We start from the raw sequence: 16604 nt of genomic DNA on the forward strand, positions 1-16604 counted from the left end.
TTTTACTGTGTTGACAGTTTTTTTGTCACCTGAATCATCGCCATTGAAACACGCTTTTGATCCAGTTCTTATTTTAAAAAAAATCTAAATATTATATCTAAAATGGCCCACATGAAATCGAGTTGATGTTAATGCGGCCCGCGAACCAACCCGAGTTTGACACCCTTGATGTACATGGACAGGGAAGGTGCTATGGCTAATTTAGCACTCTTTTTGAAGGGAAGTACACAGTCACCTCTATAGCCAGCCCTTGTTGTTGTGTTGGAATTTTTTGTACAAAATCTTGCAGTGGAGGAGGAGCTTAGTGTTGGAAGATTTTGTAAACTAAGGTGGCATCTGCATATTTAACAGTATTGTCCAGTTCAGGTATTTGTTTTGTTTTTTTTATATATCTGAGAGAGGTGGGTTTTTTTTTTTGGGCCAATACTATCGGTTCAGTTTGCGCAAGCTTGCTCTCCAATTAGTGGTGCTTTTGTTCAAAATCATCACAAGTTTTGACACATCGCCATTTAGCAACGGTGTTTCTTTTCCCCTTAAAAAAATATAAACAACACCTTAAGTGAATCTCTCCTAGCAATGGATAGGTACTCTAGGGTGCTTTTAGTCGGGATCCCGACTTGGACGGCAATGAATGTGGCTTTGTTACCGCGGCCCAGAACGGCAATTTGTCTGAAGAAAGAGCGAGTGTGTTTGCTTTTAATCCGCGTATCCGCTCTGACACGTCATTCGCGGCGCCTTCCTGTGCTGACCTGTAAAAAGGCTGCCGGCGGCGGCGGTCTTTACCTGTGCTCAGGTGTGTTTGTCTTCAAGGGCTTATATTAAGGCGTCCATGCCAAATTATGTCATCGTTTCCTTGGGATCACGCGTGGCATTCCAGGTTGCCCGTGCTCGTCGAAACTACCGTCACTTCCATGTAACTACCACCGGGTTACTCGCTAGTCGAGGGGAATATGTATTTTTAGGATTAGATTGTTGTGAGACAAAGCTAGGAAATCAAAATCAATATTATACGACCAAGTAAGACCGCCTGAAGATAATTGTTCTGTTAGCTTTCGAGGGAAGCTAATGCTAAGATAGCATTGTGCACTCGGATTGGTGGCCAAACATGTGAACGGGACATCGCAAGTCAATATAAATATAGTGCAGTATGGTAATACTTCCGGTTCATTTTATAGTTAATAGCCCTTCACTTGTTTACCTAGGTCTACAATGTCTTCTGTGTCTGTATTGCTACTGCAACCAAGAAATTTCCCAAATACGGGATGAAATAAAATTCTAATCTAATAATTTGTTCAAAACTGGAATTCAGCGATCGTATTTTATCAATACCACATAAAAATAACCTGTTTTGAAAACCAAATCATATTTTTGTTTACCTGATTTCGACCCTCTTTCTAAGAAAACAAAAGTAGAACACCCTTCCATCATTTTTTTCCTGAGACAAAAGTTTGCACACCCCTCGTCATACATAGATTGTACGTACTTGGATTCCTGGACGTAAATTCAGCAACTCTGACATTCTGTACAAAGTAAGTATTCGACAGGAAGTGAGCTGACACACCATCTACAGATTCCTCAACCTGAGGAATGTGTGTGTGTGTGTGTGTATATGTGTGTTTTCACCCGAAGTCAACAGAGCAAGAGTACAAGTAACAACCCCCTCCTCCTGGCTTTTGAACACACACACACACACATTTACACACATTTACACACACTACCTCAGTGAGTAGAAACAGAGCCACAGGGAAGTCACAGAGCAATTAGTGAGAGTTAACCGTGTGCGTCCAGACGCCCGAGGGCGTGCATGTCCGCACGGCGAGACCCTTTCGCCGCCCCCCGGCCGTATTCGCCGTCCTGTCCGTTTCAAATGGGAGGGCGGGCAGCAAAAGATAAATTGAAGTGAGGAAAGCATAGCGTTCTTGCGATGAATTGCCATTTGTCGCGCGATGGTTAGGTTTTTTTTTCTTTTTCATGGGAGTTTAGTTTTATTTGCTTTTTAGTTTTGGGGTCTCTAATTTGCTGGGGTTTTAGGAGTAGATTTGCTTGGTTTTTAGGTTTTGGACAGTCTGTCATTTTTGATATGTTTAGAAGACTGTTTCAGTTAGTTGTAGTTCTTTTAACTTTTTATTTCAATTCAAGAAATTGTCTTTTTTTTTTAAATATCAACAGTATTCTTGTGACGCACAAACCAGAAATCCATGCAAAACTAGTATTTACACAAGTATTTTTATTTTTTTTTCATTATCAACAATATCCTTGCCACGCACAAACCAGAAATCCATTCAAAACTAGTAAAAACTAGTATTTATACAAGTAATAGCCTTAGCCAAATGTGTCCTATGCGTTATTTCCACTCTATTCTTGGTGTTTACTAACCATAATGAACTTGTAACGTGACTTATACTTTGGTACTACACTACAAGTAGTACAAGTACATGCTTCTAATGTTTTGATAGTATGATGTCACAGTGTCTCATGTTTGTGGTTTGTCATGGTCTGACTCACCTACGGAAGATGGGTTGCTCCACTTTGCTGGTTTTCGTTTCTCGTCCTTCCCTGCGAAGAACAAAACGGTCAAGCGTCCACCATTTTGGAAATGACAGATATGTTGTTAAAGGAAGTTTTTTTCTGGTCAGGTGTGTGAATTCCAATGGCACGTGGGCGCGCGTTTTTGTTTGTCAGGGGGTGCCGAGCCCGGAAGAATGCGGGCGGACCACTCTGGGCTCCGCCCACTTTTCGCCCTGCCGTCAGTCCATCGCTTTACGTTGTTGTTGTTGTTGTTGTTGTGAACACGTTGTGTTTGGTGATATTTTTTCATCTGAGAATTGAATCTGAATTCTGTGTATTTCAGACAAAGCTAGCAAGAAGCGCTTTGCATTCTGATTTAGCATTCCAGCCCGCCCCTTTGCCCTGATTGGCTTGCCATTGGAAGGTGACCAATCCAGATTAAGACAGATTATAATGCATTAGTTTTTGGTAAAGCAAAAATATTGTTTCTTGTCCCCCAAAAAGTTTTTGGTGATGTTTTTGATGTGAGAAAATTCAGTATATTTCAGACAAAACTAGCAAGAAGCGCTTTGCATTCGACGGATTATAATGCAATAGTTTGTGGAAAAGATAAAATATTGTTTCTTGTCCCCCAAAAAGTTTTTGGCGATGTTTTTGCTGTGAGAAAATTCAGTATATTTCAGACCAAACTAGCAAAAGCGCTTTGCATTCTGCCGTAGCCTCCGAGCCCGCCCCTTTGCCCTGATTGGCTCGCTATCGGAAGGTGACCAATCCAGATTATAACATATTAGCTCGTGTAAAAGCCAAAACATTGTTTCTTGTCCCCCAAAAATGTTTGATGATGTTTTTGATCTGAGAAAATTCAATGTATTTCAGACCAAACTAGCAAGAAGCGCTTTGCATTCTCTCGTAGCCTCCGAGCCCGCCCCTTTGCCCCGATTGGCTCACCATCGGAAGCAAATATGAACGTTCCGCGTCTTTTATCGCGCTTCTGTTCTTAATTGTGCTACCTTGTTTGATTTTAAATCCCTTATTGATCGCGGGCAGTTAAATATTTCACTCGGCTCTCAAAGGCCGATGTGTCGTCGCTAGTTTCCGTGGCGGAGTCAAACACGTGGGGGCGGAGTCAATTTCGCGTCGGGCTAACCCGGGATTCATTACATTCTGATTGATGTTTATCCAGCTCAGAAAATCGGGGGGGAAACGTGAGCGGTTTGTGTGCCTGCGCCGCATTGTGGTCGGCTGTGCTTTTGCCTGCTGAGGTTTAACTTAATTACAGCCTTAGATTAGGAGCGCTTTTTTCATTTTTATTTATTTTTGCGTCAACGAGGCCCTTGCAGAAGAGGCTGCAATTTGCGGCAGATTTTTTTGGGGGGAACGGCGTCCTCCCTCGTCGTCTTGCCTCGTGTTGTTTATGTTGGAATTTTAGTGGGGGGGGGGTTTGGAGGACTTTTTTTTGGAGATGCTTCCAAACCCTGGCGACGTTAAATCCCAGTCGGGATCAAACTGTCAACGGGATTGGGCGTTCCATTTTGTGACGACAAGCTTGCGAGGACGTGATTAAAGAGGCCGGTGACGGTTCTTATTTGGGGTGTTTTGATCCAAACAGGATCTTTTTTGCATTTTTGGGTCCATTTGCACAAGGTCTGGAAGTGCTTTTTCTTCTTTTTGCTCCTATTTTGACTACCTAGACGACTTTGCCTTTAGTTGTGACGCCGTCTTTTAGTTTAAAATGATAAAATAAATGACCTTCGTCGGAAAGACGCTTGCCAAAAGTACTTGATTAGGCCATGTTTATTCTTTAGAACTTTTTGTTAAGGGATAAAATCATGGTTAACCCTGTGTGGGAAGCGCATTCATTAAAAAAAATGACGTTAGTTTAGTTTGGGTACATTTTCATTCTATTTATTAGCATTTTAATAAAGTTAACTCAGATTACAGTGCAAGAATGGATAATCATTTAAGTTTTAAGTTTTTGGAATGACCATAAAAATAGTCGATTGCCTAAATAAAAATTGACAATTATTAATACTAAAAATTAATAATACTAAAAATTCATAATACAAAAAATTCTAATGCTAAAAATTAGTAACACTAAAATTTAATAATGCTAAAAATTAAAATAAAAAATGCTAAAAATTAAAAATGCTACAAGTTAATAATGCTACAAATTAATAATGCTAAAAATTAAAATTAAAAATGCAAAAAAATTAAAAAATGCTAAAAATTTATAATGCTAAAAATTAAAAATGCTAAAAATTAAAAATGCTAAAAATTTATAATGCTAAAAATGTATCATACTAAAAATTAATAATAACATTATTATACTATTGTTACCCACACGTGCACAAGAAAGGGTTGTCATTATGGGATGCTAGCATGGTAAAATTGATAAAATGGCTGCCTGACATATTGACATTTTTCTCCACTATAACATTTTTTTTCCAATTTATTAAACATTCAATGACATAAAAAATCATGACAAAAAGTGTTATCTGCAAACATTAAAAGAAAAAAAACATTGAAACAATTTTTGCATTGGATCCAAAATGCTAACTCACTGTCCGCCATTGACGTCCATTGCCGTCAATGACGCTGGAACTCAATCACTTTATTTTGGGTGAATTCTGTCAATAACGCAGGCAGCGTCATACTTTTTGGACCACTTTACTCTTTTGCCCCGCGGGAAGGATTATACGATTTTTCCCGATCTGTTTGTGGCGTTGCGTAAAAGATGCTAATCCGTCTGAAGGCTGGAAGGATTTTGGTGGTCAGAAGACAATCCTTACGCCAATTAAGTTTCAACGTCTTATTTTTTCTACTTACTGTTGTTTTGTTCCATTGTTGGATTTGCGTATAATTTTTTAGGAGCTACACGATAAAAAATGTTGGTTTTGAGGTTGCCTTTATGTGTTAATGTGTCCATTTTAATGACTCGTGTTGTTTATTTTTAAAATTGAGTCTTGTCGTCAAGTGGAGTTGAATTATGATGTCATGATTGTATTTGACTTTTATGTATTTTTTTCTGCAAAAACGACTGTTTTTTCACAAATTGCTTCGCCATTTAGTGATGTCATCATTTTTCATTGGCTTTGTCATTGAAGCATAACTTTATTGATTGAATGCATGTTGCATCTGATTGGACGTTGCCATGACGCCCATAACAACCATACTTTGGTATATTCAGTTCCATATTTAATAGTATCATAATTATAATAATAATTAACAATATTTATACTAGGTAATATTCATTTACACTCGGTTCATTGTTTTTAGTATGCAGCTACCTTGCCAATAAATGCCTGTCCAAGTTTTAAAGTTTAAATGAAAAATAGAGCAACTGGATGGCTCGTGCCCGTCTTTTTAAACAACTATTAGAACTATTATTATATTTTTTTTCTTTCAACACGTTTTAACACATCATCCCGCGTTCGACGATATTTTTTGCCACACGTTAAAAAGAGTTTAAGACCGCGGAGGTGTTTTGAAAATTGCACTTGCAAAAAGTTTCCCGATTCCGAGTGAACCCAAACGCCACGCAAAGAGTGAAGCGTCTTACCTCGAAACTTGAGTTTTTTTTATGATTCTTGTTTTATAAATCCAAGCGGTAAAGTTAGTCCACGAGTGCTGCGCTGGGTCTTGTCCGAATTTGAAGCCGAAGTTGAAGCGAGCGCTCGCTCGATTTGAACACGTTCACGCTCGAGGAATGCGTTCGAGTGGCGAGAGCGCGCCGGAGAAAAGAGCTTTTGGGGAGTTCTTGAGTGGGAGGAGTCAAAGTCACCTTGCAGCCAGTTTTCCATCCTTTGCAAAACTTTTGCAGCGTTTGCATACTTTCTTGCTCTCTCGCACGACCTGTTCGGAAAGACACTTGGCGATCTCCTGTTTGCCGTCAATATTTGCATTTATTATTTATTTTCTTTTTTATTGAACCATTTGCTTGCTTTCTGCTCATTTTCCCCTCAAGTCATGTTGAGAGTTTTCATAACAGTTGCTATGGTGACATCAAACCGTTTCAATTATAGTCGCTGTCAGGCTCCCCCAGTTAGACTAGATTGGACGTCTATCGGCGTCAATGGCAGCCAATGATTAAATACTTGAAATTGCATTTTTAAAGTTAAATTTTTGTAACCTTCTGTTGGACAACTTAACGTTGATCATGTTTCAGTGCCATTTACGGCAACAGAAGTCCAATCCGATTGGACGGGGAGAGCTGACAGCTATCATTCAATTGCCATTGTTGAAATAACATTAAATCTGTTCCAATATTTTTTATTTCTTGACTTTAAGTGCTACTAGCTGTGGTAGTATTTACATTTTGTATTTTGTAACCCACTTTAGGGAGGCCGCGTTTCAGTGCCATTGACGTCCAATCGCCCATGTTAACTTTTGAAATAATATTGAATCTGTAAGTACACAGGTGTCAAAGTGCCGGCCCGGGGGCCAAATCTGGCCCGCCGCATCATTTTGTGCGGCCCGAGTAAGTAAATCATGTGTGCCAACTTTTCTGTTTTAGGATGAAATTCAAATGAAGATTATAGATGAATATTATATTTCCTGATTTTCCCCTTTTTAAATCAATAATTGCAATTTTTATCCATTTTTTTTAGGTCAAAAAGCATTTTGTAAAATCTAAAAATAAATATATAAAAATATTCGGTTTTCCACTTTAATATTGAATATAATTTTTAAAAAAATGTTTCCATTTGAAATGAAAAACAAATGATTATTAGATGTTTTCCCTTACTAAGAAAAAAAAGTTCAAATAAACAGTTTTATATCTATAAAAAAACTGAATATTTAGGGCTTTTGATCCAGTTCTTATAATCCAATTTAAAAAAAAATCTAAATATTATATCTAAAATGGTCCGGCCCACATGAAATCGAGTTGATGTTATTGTGGCCTTTGACACCCTTGTGTTAGTACATTTCTACCAATCCTCGACTCCAAAATGAACCCGAGCGTCGCTGGCCGCTCGCCGTCGTATCGCCGCCTCGTACGCGCGTAACCCACTTTTGGGAGGCCTGGGAATAAACGTTGTCGCCTATTTCCTGACCGCGGCCCATTGAAACCCTTAAAGCGTGCCATTTTGTTGGCCCGTTTGCAGCGGCGTTGATGTTTGCGCTCGTGTGTGTTGCGAGGTGTCTCCCCGTCACGCCTAAACGCGATTGGACGGCCGCATGTGTGGGCTTTTGTCCCTGGGTGGGGGGGACCGGATCCCGTCATCTCCATGGCCCGGTGGCGAGGGGAAAGGCCCCCCTGTGGGAACCACGCAGAAACAATCGCGCGAATGGGTTAATTGACGCTGGAGAAATGGACAATGCGGAGAAAAGGGGGCGGGGCATAACAAAATCTTCTCAAAGCAGAACTTGTCTTGTTAACGTGAGAGCAATCGTTATAAATCACAGGCGATATGTTAATAAGTTCACCTGTTTACGTTCCATTCGGTGATGTAGATATGACAGAATACTACCTCAAGCCATGCCTGATTAGGAAAGTAGTACTTTAGCAACATTGCAAGTGGGCCGGACCAGTATTTTTGTGGTCGAATTGGATGAAACATTGGTTTTTTTAATGCTACAGGTTAGAGAGAAAGTCAAAATTTTAAACTGAGAGTCAAAGAAGTCAAAAAGCCAATCTGTCAAATTATTTTTTTAAAGATAATCCATTCGTCCATGAGAGTTTCTCTATGTAGTAGTTGTACTGTAATGTAATAAATACAGTCGTAACTCTACTTACGAAATTAAGACTTTTTTCGTAACTTGAAAATTTCGTAAGTAGAGGTGTACTTTATATGTAAATTTTCCAATTTGTTCTCACACAACGACCAACTAGAGCCTTTAAAATGGGTCCAATTCTCCCAATTTTGTATGAAAGATGTGAGGAAACACACAAATGAGAGAAAATTATAAGGAAATTATCTATTTATGTCTTAAAATAAATAAAGCATATGAAAATGTGCCTTGCACCGCTGAAATATCTCCCTCTAATACCACTGTTTGTACGCCAGATGGCGGCAAAAGCCCGTTCTACCAGGGCCAAAAGCCGTCCACTTTGTAGTACATTTTAGACTTTTTCGTGTGCCCTATGTATATGTGTGAAAATATGTGCCACGTTGCGTTTGTAGTTTTTAATAACTTAAGGAGAATTCAAAATAAAATAATGGATAAGGAAATGCATTTACTTTTTTAGGGGATTTCGTAACTTGGATCTTTTTCGTACTCATTTGCATATAAAAAAATTGTATCCTGAAACTTTTGTACATAAAGGCATTCGTAAGTAGAGGTATGACTTTACTACTAAAGCAGCCTCACATGACGTAATGTTTATTTTTAAAGGACTGTAAGTTTTCTCGCCGCTCATCAAGATATGACAGAGGGACGGACGGCCAGTGGAAAACTCAAAGCGTAATTGCCCGTCTGCTGGCGACCATTCCGTCCGTCCGTCCGTCCGTCCGTCTCTCCTCTCATCAAGGCCTTTTTTTCCAACTCTTAAAGCCACGGTCTCCGCTAACAACCACTTTCTCTTTCTGTCTTCCAACTCTCCCACGTAGCGGCGAGGAGTTCAAAGCATCAAGTCTCGCGCACACACACACATGGCGGCCATTTTGTAATTTACGACACCAGGGTCATCACATTTAAACGTCTCTCTCGACCGTTCTTTTTGTTTGTCTTTTCCCTCGCCCTTTCTAGTAAACGTGCCGATTCTCGGGAGGGTTTTCGCCGTTGGTCTCGTTAAAAGGGGTGATTTAGGGCGGGAGAAAAATGGAGTAAAGTGAGGTGAAAGTTTATCATGCTGGAGGATTTTGGAAACGGTGATTTGTGCGCTTGATTTTTTTAATAAGCGGATCGCATGTGTCATCTTTTGGCTGGTCTCAGGCTTTTTGGCTGATGCTTATCCGCCGCGAGTGCAAGTTTATTGCTAGGAGACCCTCGGCCGAGAAGGCGATAAAGTGCGCCTCTGATAAACGCCAGTCAAAACAGGCAGTGGGTGCGTAAAGGTGAATCGGGAGAAGGCGCCCTGGCGAAGAATTCAAGTGTTATGTCGAGTTCTTTTGAAGACAGAGTTGCTTTCAAATGGAGCTCTTTTTACATTAAAAAAAACTTGGTCATGTTACAAAATGGGGGGCATGTATCAACAACCTTTTTTACTCTTCATAGGCTTGAACATTTTGTAAGGCTAGTGACATTTTTAGATTAAAAAAAAAGTTGAATATCTTTAATTATTAAGAGGTATTTAATGGAGTATAAGATGCACTTTTTTAATGGTTTAGGGACTGATATTACATCAAAAACCTTTTTTTACTGTTCACAGGCTTGAACACTTTATAGGGCTAGTGACATTTTTAGATTAAAAAAAAGTTGAATATCTTTAATTTGTAGGAGGTACCGTATTTGATGGACTATAAGATGCACTTTTTTAATGGTTTAGGAACTGATATAACATGAACAACCTTTTTTACTGTTCACAGGCTTGAACACTTTGTAAGGCAAGGGACATTTTTAGATTTAAAAAAAAGTTTAATATCTTTCATTATTAGGAGGTACCATATTTGGCGGACTATAAGATGCACTTTTTTATGGTTTGGTGACTGATATAACATGATTTTTTTTTTTTTTACTCTTCACAAGTTTGAATACTTTATGGGGAAAGTGACAATTTTAGGTCCAAAATAAAGTCTTTCATTATTGGGATATACCGTATTGAACGGACTATAACTTGCACTTTTTTAATGGTTTGGCAGGGCCTTCGACTAATATAACATTAACAACCTTCCTACTGTTCCCAGGCTTGAACATTGTAAGGCAAGTCACAATTTTAGGTCCCAAAAAATTAGAATATCTTGACTTATTGGGGTATACCGTCTTTAAAGAACTATAAGGTGCAAGTGAAATCTACATCACCTCACCAATGATGTTTGTCAAGAATCGTCGCTAAAAAATTCCCGATTTCGCTTAAAGTCTTCCCATCTGATCTTGTTTGATACCAGATCTTTTTTTCCATACTTTTGGGATTGCCGCAGTTTTAATATGTGTAAAAAAAGTGTTTCCTATGAAGACTGGAAAGTGACCTCAGTGTAGATTTGAGCGTTTGGCCGTCCATCTGAGCGGCACGTCAACCCGCAAGCTGGCCCCTCCTGGCTTTTCTCCCCCTCGCAAGAAACATGGCCCCGTCAAGCCTAATTCCCTTCTAATGAAATAGCTTCTGAAGGTAATAGCTAGCCAGCCACGACTGCTTTTCTTATAAAATGCTGAAAGCTACACACGGCACCCAAAGAAGAGAAGCGTATTTTCCTTTAGAAATCCGCCTAACACCTGCTGAGCATCCCTTAATTTAACCCTTTGAATCTCAGATATGATTACACTGATCCCACTGATGACTTTTTCAAAGCATTGGCTGTCTTTGTTGGCCCCTCCCAGTCAAAACAGATTGGACAAAAAGCACCGTCAATGGCGCTGAAAGATGAGCGTTAACAGTTGAAATGATTTGGAGGTCTATTGCGGTCAATGGCACGCGACCAGTTAAAATACATTTGCTTTAGAGTAAGGATGTGTTCTGTAAATATCGACTTTTTAAAATGTTTTTCTAGTTTTTTTTTAAGTATTAATTGCTATTTTTGTCAATGGCGTACATTGAGTTAAGTATTATGTTAAAAAAAAACTCTAAAGTAGCAAAGTTTCTGATTGGGTCCAATCACGTGATGGGAAATCGGGTCCAATCACATGATTGGAATAATAATAATAATAATCAGATAACGTAGATTTTAGAAGATGAGAATCGGGTGAAAAAGATAGTTTGTCATTTTTTTTAAATAATCATAACTCATTATAATTCATTGACGTGATAGATGTCCAATCATCATTTCTTCTTTATTGATTATTTATTTATCTGTTTGTTGTTATTTGTGATAAAAGCTTTAAATGTCATTATAATTACGATAAAAGCATTCAATTCAATTCAATCTGATCAGACTCCTCCCATTCAAAATGGATAGCCAATGGCAGTGAAACAAGATCACTCACTCCATCGATACCATTAGAAATAAATTCAAGCGCAATGACGGGCACCAGCGTTGAGTTCATCACCCCCAAAAGTGGCCCCCTAAGCCCCTCCCCCCATCTGAATTCCCTTCAATCCCAGGTGGATTATTCCACATAACTGCCTTCTTTTGTCCGGGACGCCGCGAACACCCACGCAAGCGCCGAGATCACGTCGCTAAAACCATTAGCTGTGTCCGATACCCTCAAAACAAGAGTAATAACACGGAATCGGGGCGGGGCTCCCGTCTCGGCCAATGATATCACAACTAAAGAACTCTAGAAAACTGGAACGTCCGCCAAGGCCAAACTCATAAAAGTCCTCCGACCCGAACTTCATATTTTCTTGCCTTATCCTTTCATTTTTTGTTGTTTTTTCCCCCCGAAGGCCACGAGAAGCCTATTTTCCACAGTTTGAACGCAACGCGACAAGAAGAAAATCGGTTTTTCGCGTGAAACGGAACAAAAGATGCAGTCAGACGAGGCTTGTGGCTGGAATTAGCGATGCTTATGATGCGCTTGTGGAGATAAAGTACTGTGAAATCTGTCCAAAAACCACAACTCTGAGGGTCCCGCGTACTGAAGACATCTCCAGAAAGCCGTGAAACACGTGACTTTTTTAAAGAGACGGCCTCAAAACCATTTAAATGGCGGAAAAACATCCACCGTGGGTGCCTGAGGCGACCAATTCTCATTGGTTATCGGCATTTGTTATTGAATAACTCCCATTTTTGAAAGGGAAAGTACGAGTTTATGACCTCCACTTGATTATTTTCGACCTAAGTTTCAGTTTTGTAGCTTTTTGATTAGTTTTTGTTTAAGAGTAGAGTCAAACTGGACCATTATAGCGGATTTACCACATTTTGCAAAGATATATGAAAGATTTATAGTCCAAGTACAATAATATAAACATGAGGTGGATAATAAAATAGACATGAGGTCAGCGTCTAACTTCGGGAGTTAAATAATAGTACAAAGAGGGTTTTAAAAGTCCAAATAATCTTTAATACGCTATAAAACACTGTCCCAACATGGCGGATATTCCCCTATTGGGGCAGATTTTGGTAGTCAATTTGCAAAAAGATAGAATAAAAATTTAGGAGCGCTTCCTCTGAAATGTGTTTTTTTTAGGGTGATTTTGATTTTATAAAAAAAAACTTCATTTCCCTTAAATATTATTATCATTTTCATTTACTTTTATGTTGTTAGTCGTTTTATCATAAGAATACAAAATTTAGAAGAGCCTCCTCTCAAATGTGTTTTTTTTAGGTTGATTTTGATTTCATAAAAAAAAGCAAAAAAAACATTTTCTTCCTTTCCCTAAAACATTATTATAATTTTCATTCATTTTTATGTCGTTATCCCTTTTATCTTAAGAACAAAACCCAAACGGGCGGCCATTTTTTCCGATCATGAACTCATATTCCGTCTTCAAAACATTGTTATCCCCTAAAGAAGAAATTCTTCTCTATTGACTCTTTTTTTCCAACCCACTCTAAGTGTTTTGACATGTATTTTCATTTCGATTTTCCTTCTTTTAACCGCGACATGACTCGCTCTTTCAGGTAACTTCATCAAAACATTTGTCACAAGAAGCGCTTTCCGCGATTCTAAATCCTGCCCCAAATTCCCTTTCAAATCTCCAAGCGTCCAATCCACAACAAGTCCTCCCTCCCACATAACTTACCTGTCTTTTGATAGCCATCTATCTCACTCACTCCTCTCCAGCCATAACTCTCCCCGACCTCGATTTTTTGGGGGCGCGTGAGTCTTTCATGGCTCCCAGATGGTCTTTTATGTGCGCCTGTGAACTGCGCGTGACCACATGGCGTTCTGATGTGGCGGGTGGCCTTTTTCTCTTTATGTGGCTCCAGATGATTTTATTTAGCGCCGCGTCCTTAATACATTCCAGTTTAAGACGAGATGTCAGCTGGCTTGGTTGGGAGGATGCGCTCATGTAATGACAGTCTTTCTGGAAGTGGCGGTCTTCATTTCCCCTCATTTCCTTCCCCGCAACCTACTTTTTGAAAAAAAATGTTTCATCTTTTAATAACGCCATCCTAAACTTGATCTCTGATGATCGACCGAGCAGATTTGCTCTAAGAATAAACTGCTTTTATATTAATCGCAGGGTAATGTTGCTGTGTTAGCATTTAAAACAGTAGGGAGGGGACCTATGGCTCGGGAGCCATATGTGGCTTTTTTGAAGGGAGCATGTGGCTGTCCGCTCTTTAATCATAACTTTTTTTGTCATTAGACTCTAGTTTAGGCATACAGTAATCCCTCAAATATCGCGGCTTCAACTTCCGTGGCTTCGCTATATCGCGGATTTTTTGTCAAGTAAAAAAAAATAAACAAAAGTTTTCTTTAAAGTTCATAAAATGTGAAAATCCACGCTGAAACTTGCAAGCGGAAGCCACTCCCCTTTCCTCCGCTTGCTACTAGGACTCAGCACTGAAGTAAAAAAAAAAATATATATATATATATTTATTTTTTAAATAGGGGTGACCCTACTTCGCTGTTTTTCGTTTATCGCGGCTATGTCTGGTCCACATTAACCGCGATAATCGAGGGATTACCACTCTTGTTGATGCTCATTGATTAGTAACAATGTATCATTATTGTCAAAGGAATTCAGACTTTTGTACTTTGAAAGTAGTAAAATGACAAAATAAGCTACACATTTTCATGTATTTTTACTTTTTGAATTAGTAGGTGTCCCGGTGAAGCAGTAGTTCGCACGTCGGGCTCGCAGTTCTTTGGTCGTGGGTTCGATCCCAGGTCCGGATCGTCCTGTGGGGAGTTTGCATGTTCTCCCAGGGCTTGCGTGGGGTTTCCCCGGTCACTCCCTCATCTTCAAAACATGCGTGCTAGGCTAATTGGATGCTAATATGCCGCGAATGTGATTGATTGGTTGTTTGTCTTATTGTGCCCTGTGATTGGCCGGCCACCAATTAAATGCACGTGGGATAGGCTCCAGCCCCCCCGCCATAGCTCTTGTGAGGATAAGCGGTTCTGAAAATGAAAAAACTATCAAAGTATAATATTTGAAAATTGGAATTGTTCATGTCAAAAAGCCCACTGACTTCCAACATCGGAACGAAGGAAATAAATGAAGAGCTTTGTTAGCGTAAAGGCGCGTGCATTCCCACGTCCCAGCAGATCCCGCGGGGAGTCGATAAACACCTCCATTCCCACAGCACGCTTTCTTCCGCCACGGCTACCTTCACCCCCGCCGCTCCCAGCGTGTCTCCCAAGCAATTATTCCCCCCAAATTCCCTTTCCTTTCCCCTCTTATCTGCCGCTTTCTCACAGTAAACGCGAACAGTTCCAAACGCTTTAAGGGCGGCATGTATGGCCGATAGAGGCCTCCGTTTACAAGCGCTTTTCACGCTCGGCCTCACTAAAGGCCCATTTTCCCACGTGCGTAAACATAGCGCCCGGCAGAAATTCGCTCATTTGCATTTGTCGGCAGGCGGGGCGTCACACCGTATCGTCGCGCGCGTGCTCGGGCATTAACGACAGGTACGAGGCGGCCCGTGGCGGGATCGCACCACCCGAGTACGACCGTGAATGAAGGAATTGTGTGTTTAGGGCGCAGTAATAAATCCATCACATCAAGCGCTAATCTTAGCTAAACTACCAGTGAGTACGGTAATCCCTCGAATATCGCGGTTAATGTAAACCAGACATGGCCGCAATACGGGAAAAAACGCAAAGTAGGATCACCCCCATTTTAACTACCAGAATATACACAGAAAATTTCAGGGGTTTTCTGACACCCTGAATCGGTGGCCAGCCAATCGCAGGACACGAGGAGGCAATGGGCCACCAATCGTAGCTAGGGTGAGGGAATTTAGCATACAATTAGCCTAGCATGCATAATTTTGGTATGTGGGAGGAAACTGGAGTACCCGGAGAAAACCCACGCAAGCCCGGAGAGAGCATGCATGATTTTGGAATGTGGGAGGAAACCGGAGTACCCGGAGAAAACCCACGCAGAGCATGCAAACTCCACAAAGTGGAGTGCGACCCGGAATCGAACCCACGACCCCAGAACTGCGAGGCCGACACGCTAACCACTTGTACATTGGACGTCCATTCCTTTAAATGGCAAACAAAACACAACTTGATGTCCAATCACTGACTTCCATTTTTAAGGTGACTGAAGCAACGGTTGCTAATTATTCTTAAGTAAACAATAGAGCTACTGTGTTCAAGGAAGCCAATAATAAGGAGATTTTGCAACTAAAAGAATGCCGCTAACACCTTGTTTCCTGTTTGTTACTTTGTATTATTGCATTCTGCAAAATTGCTTCCTTCTTAACCCATTAGCTACCATGGACAGCGGTAGACGTCCAACTTGTAAACTGTCCTGGAAAGTGGAAAAGTGTAGTACTTCATTTTTAATCCATTATGACAACACAGTTTTGCCATTTAAGCTTTTTTTTGTGTTTATGAGGGACTCGAGTGTTTTTCTTTTATTGCATTGTGCCATCTAGTGGTTCTCGTCTGTAATATTCAGTTGAATACGCTTTTAAAATCTAATATTTCGGACAAAATCTTCCTTCCAATGGATGCTAATCCTCCATTTTGTGTCTGTTTCTCTCAGGACGCTGATTCCTCTTTTTGATGCCGATACTGATCTGCTCATACTGGCTGGAATGGTAAGACTTGAGAGAATACCTTGACATACCAGTGTCCCATTCCATTGTAATATCTTATTTTTAGGTGTTTTTTTTCAGAGGGTGGGAACGGATTAGATTGTAATTTTGTTATTTTATATGGGAATTTTTTTTTGAGTGAATTGACACATGAGCTCGTGTCCAGGAACGCATTCAGCTCGTATCTCAAGGTATTACTGTAATTGACTTTTCTCAGTTTTGGAGACGTTTGTGGTGTTATTTTGTGCAGGGGGACAAAGTGGTGGACTGCTTTGAAGTGTCCACGTCGGAGCCTTTCCTTTCTCAAGGTGAGGACATCACTGCAAGCTTTTAATCAGAAATGATGACTACCGAATTTTTCGGATTATAAATCACAGTTCGTTTTTCATAGTTTGG

The 16604-nt window shown here is 40.1% G+C and overlaps 1 protein-coding gene across 8 annotated transcripts in view; it reads left to right on the forward strand.

Annotated features, from left to right (window-relative positions):
• coro7 (coronin 7) overlaps positions 1–16604 on the forward strand; it is an 86269-nt gene that overhangs the window by 44829 nt on the left and 24836 nt on the right. For all 8 annotated transcript variants that reach the window (XM_077618880.1, XM_077618879.1, XM_077618882.1 and 5 more), the window contains exons 10-11: positions 16157–16211; positions 16459–16516. In XM_077618880.1, coding sequence (XP_077475006.1) covers positions 16157–16211; positions 16459–16516 — 113 coding nt within the window. The remainder of the gene's footprint in view (positions 1–16156; positions 16212–16458; positions 16517–16604) is intronic.

This window comes from Stigmatopora argus, chromosome 14 (assembly GCF_051989625.1).
Source record: "Stigmatopora argus isolate UIUO_Sarg chromosome 14, RoL_Sarg_1.0, whole genome shotgun sequence".
Lineage (NCBI taxonomy): Eukaryota > Metazoa > Chordata > Actinopteri > Syngnathiformes > Syngnathidae > Stigmatopora > Stigmatopora argus.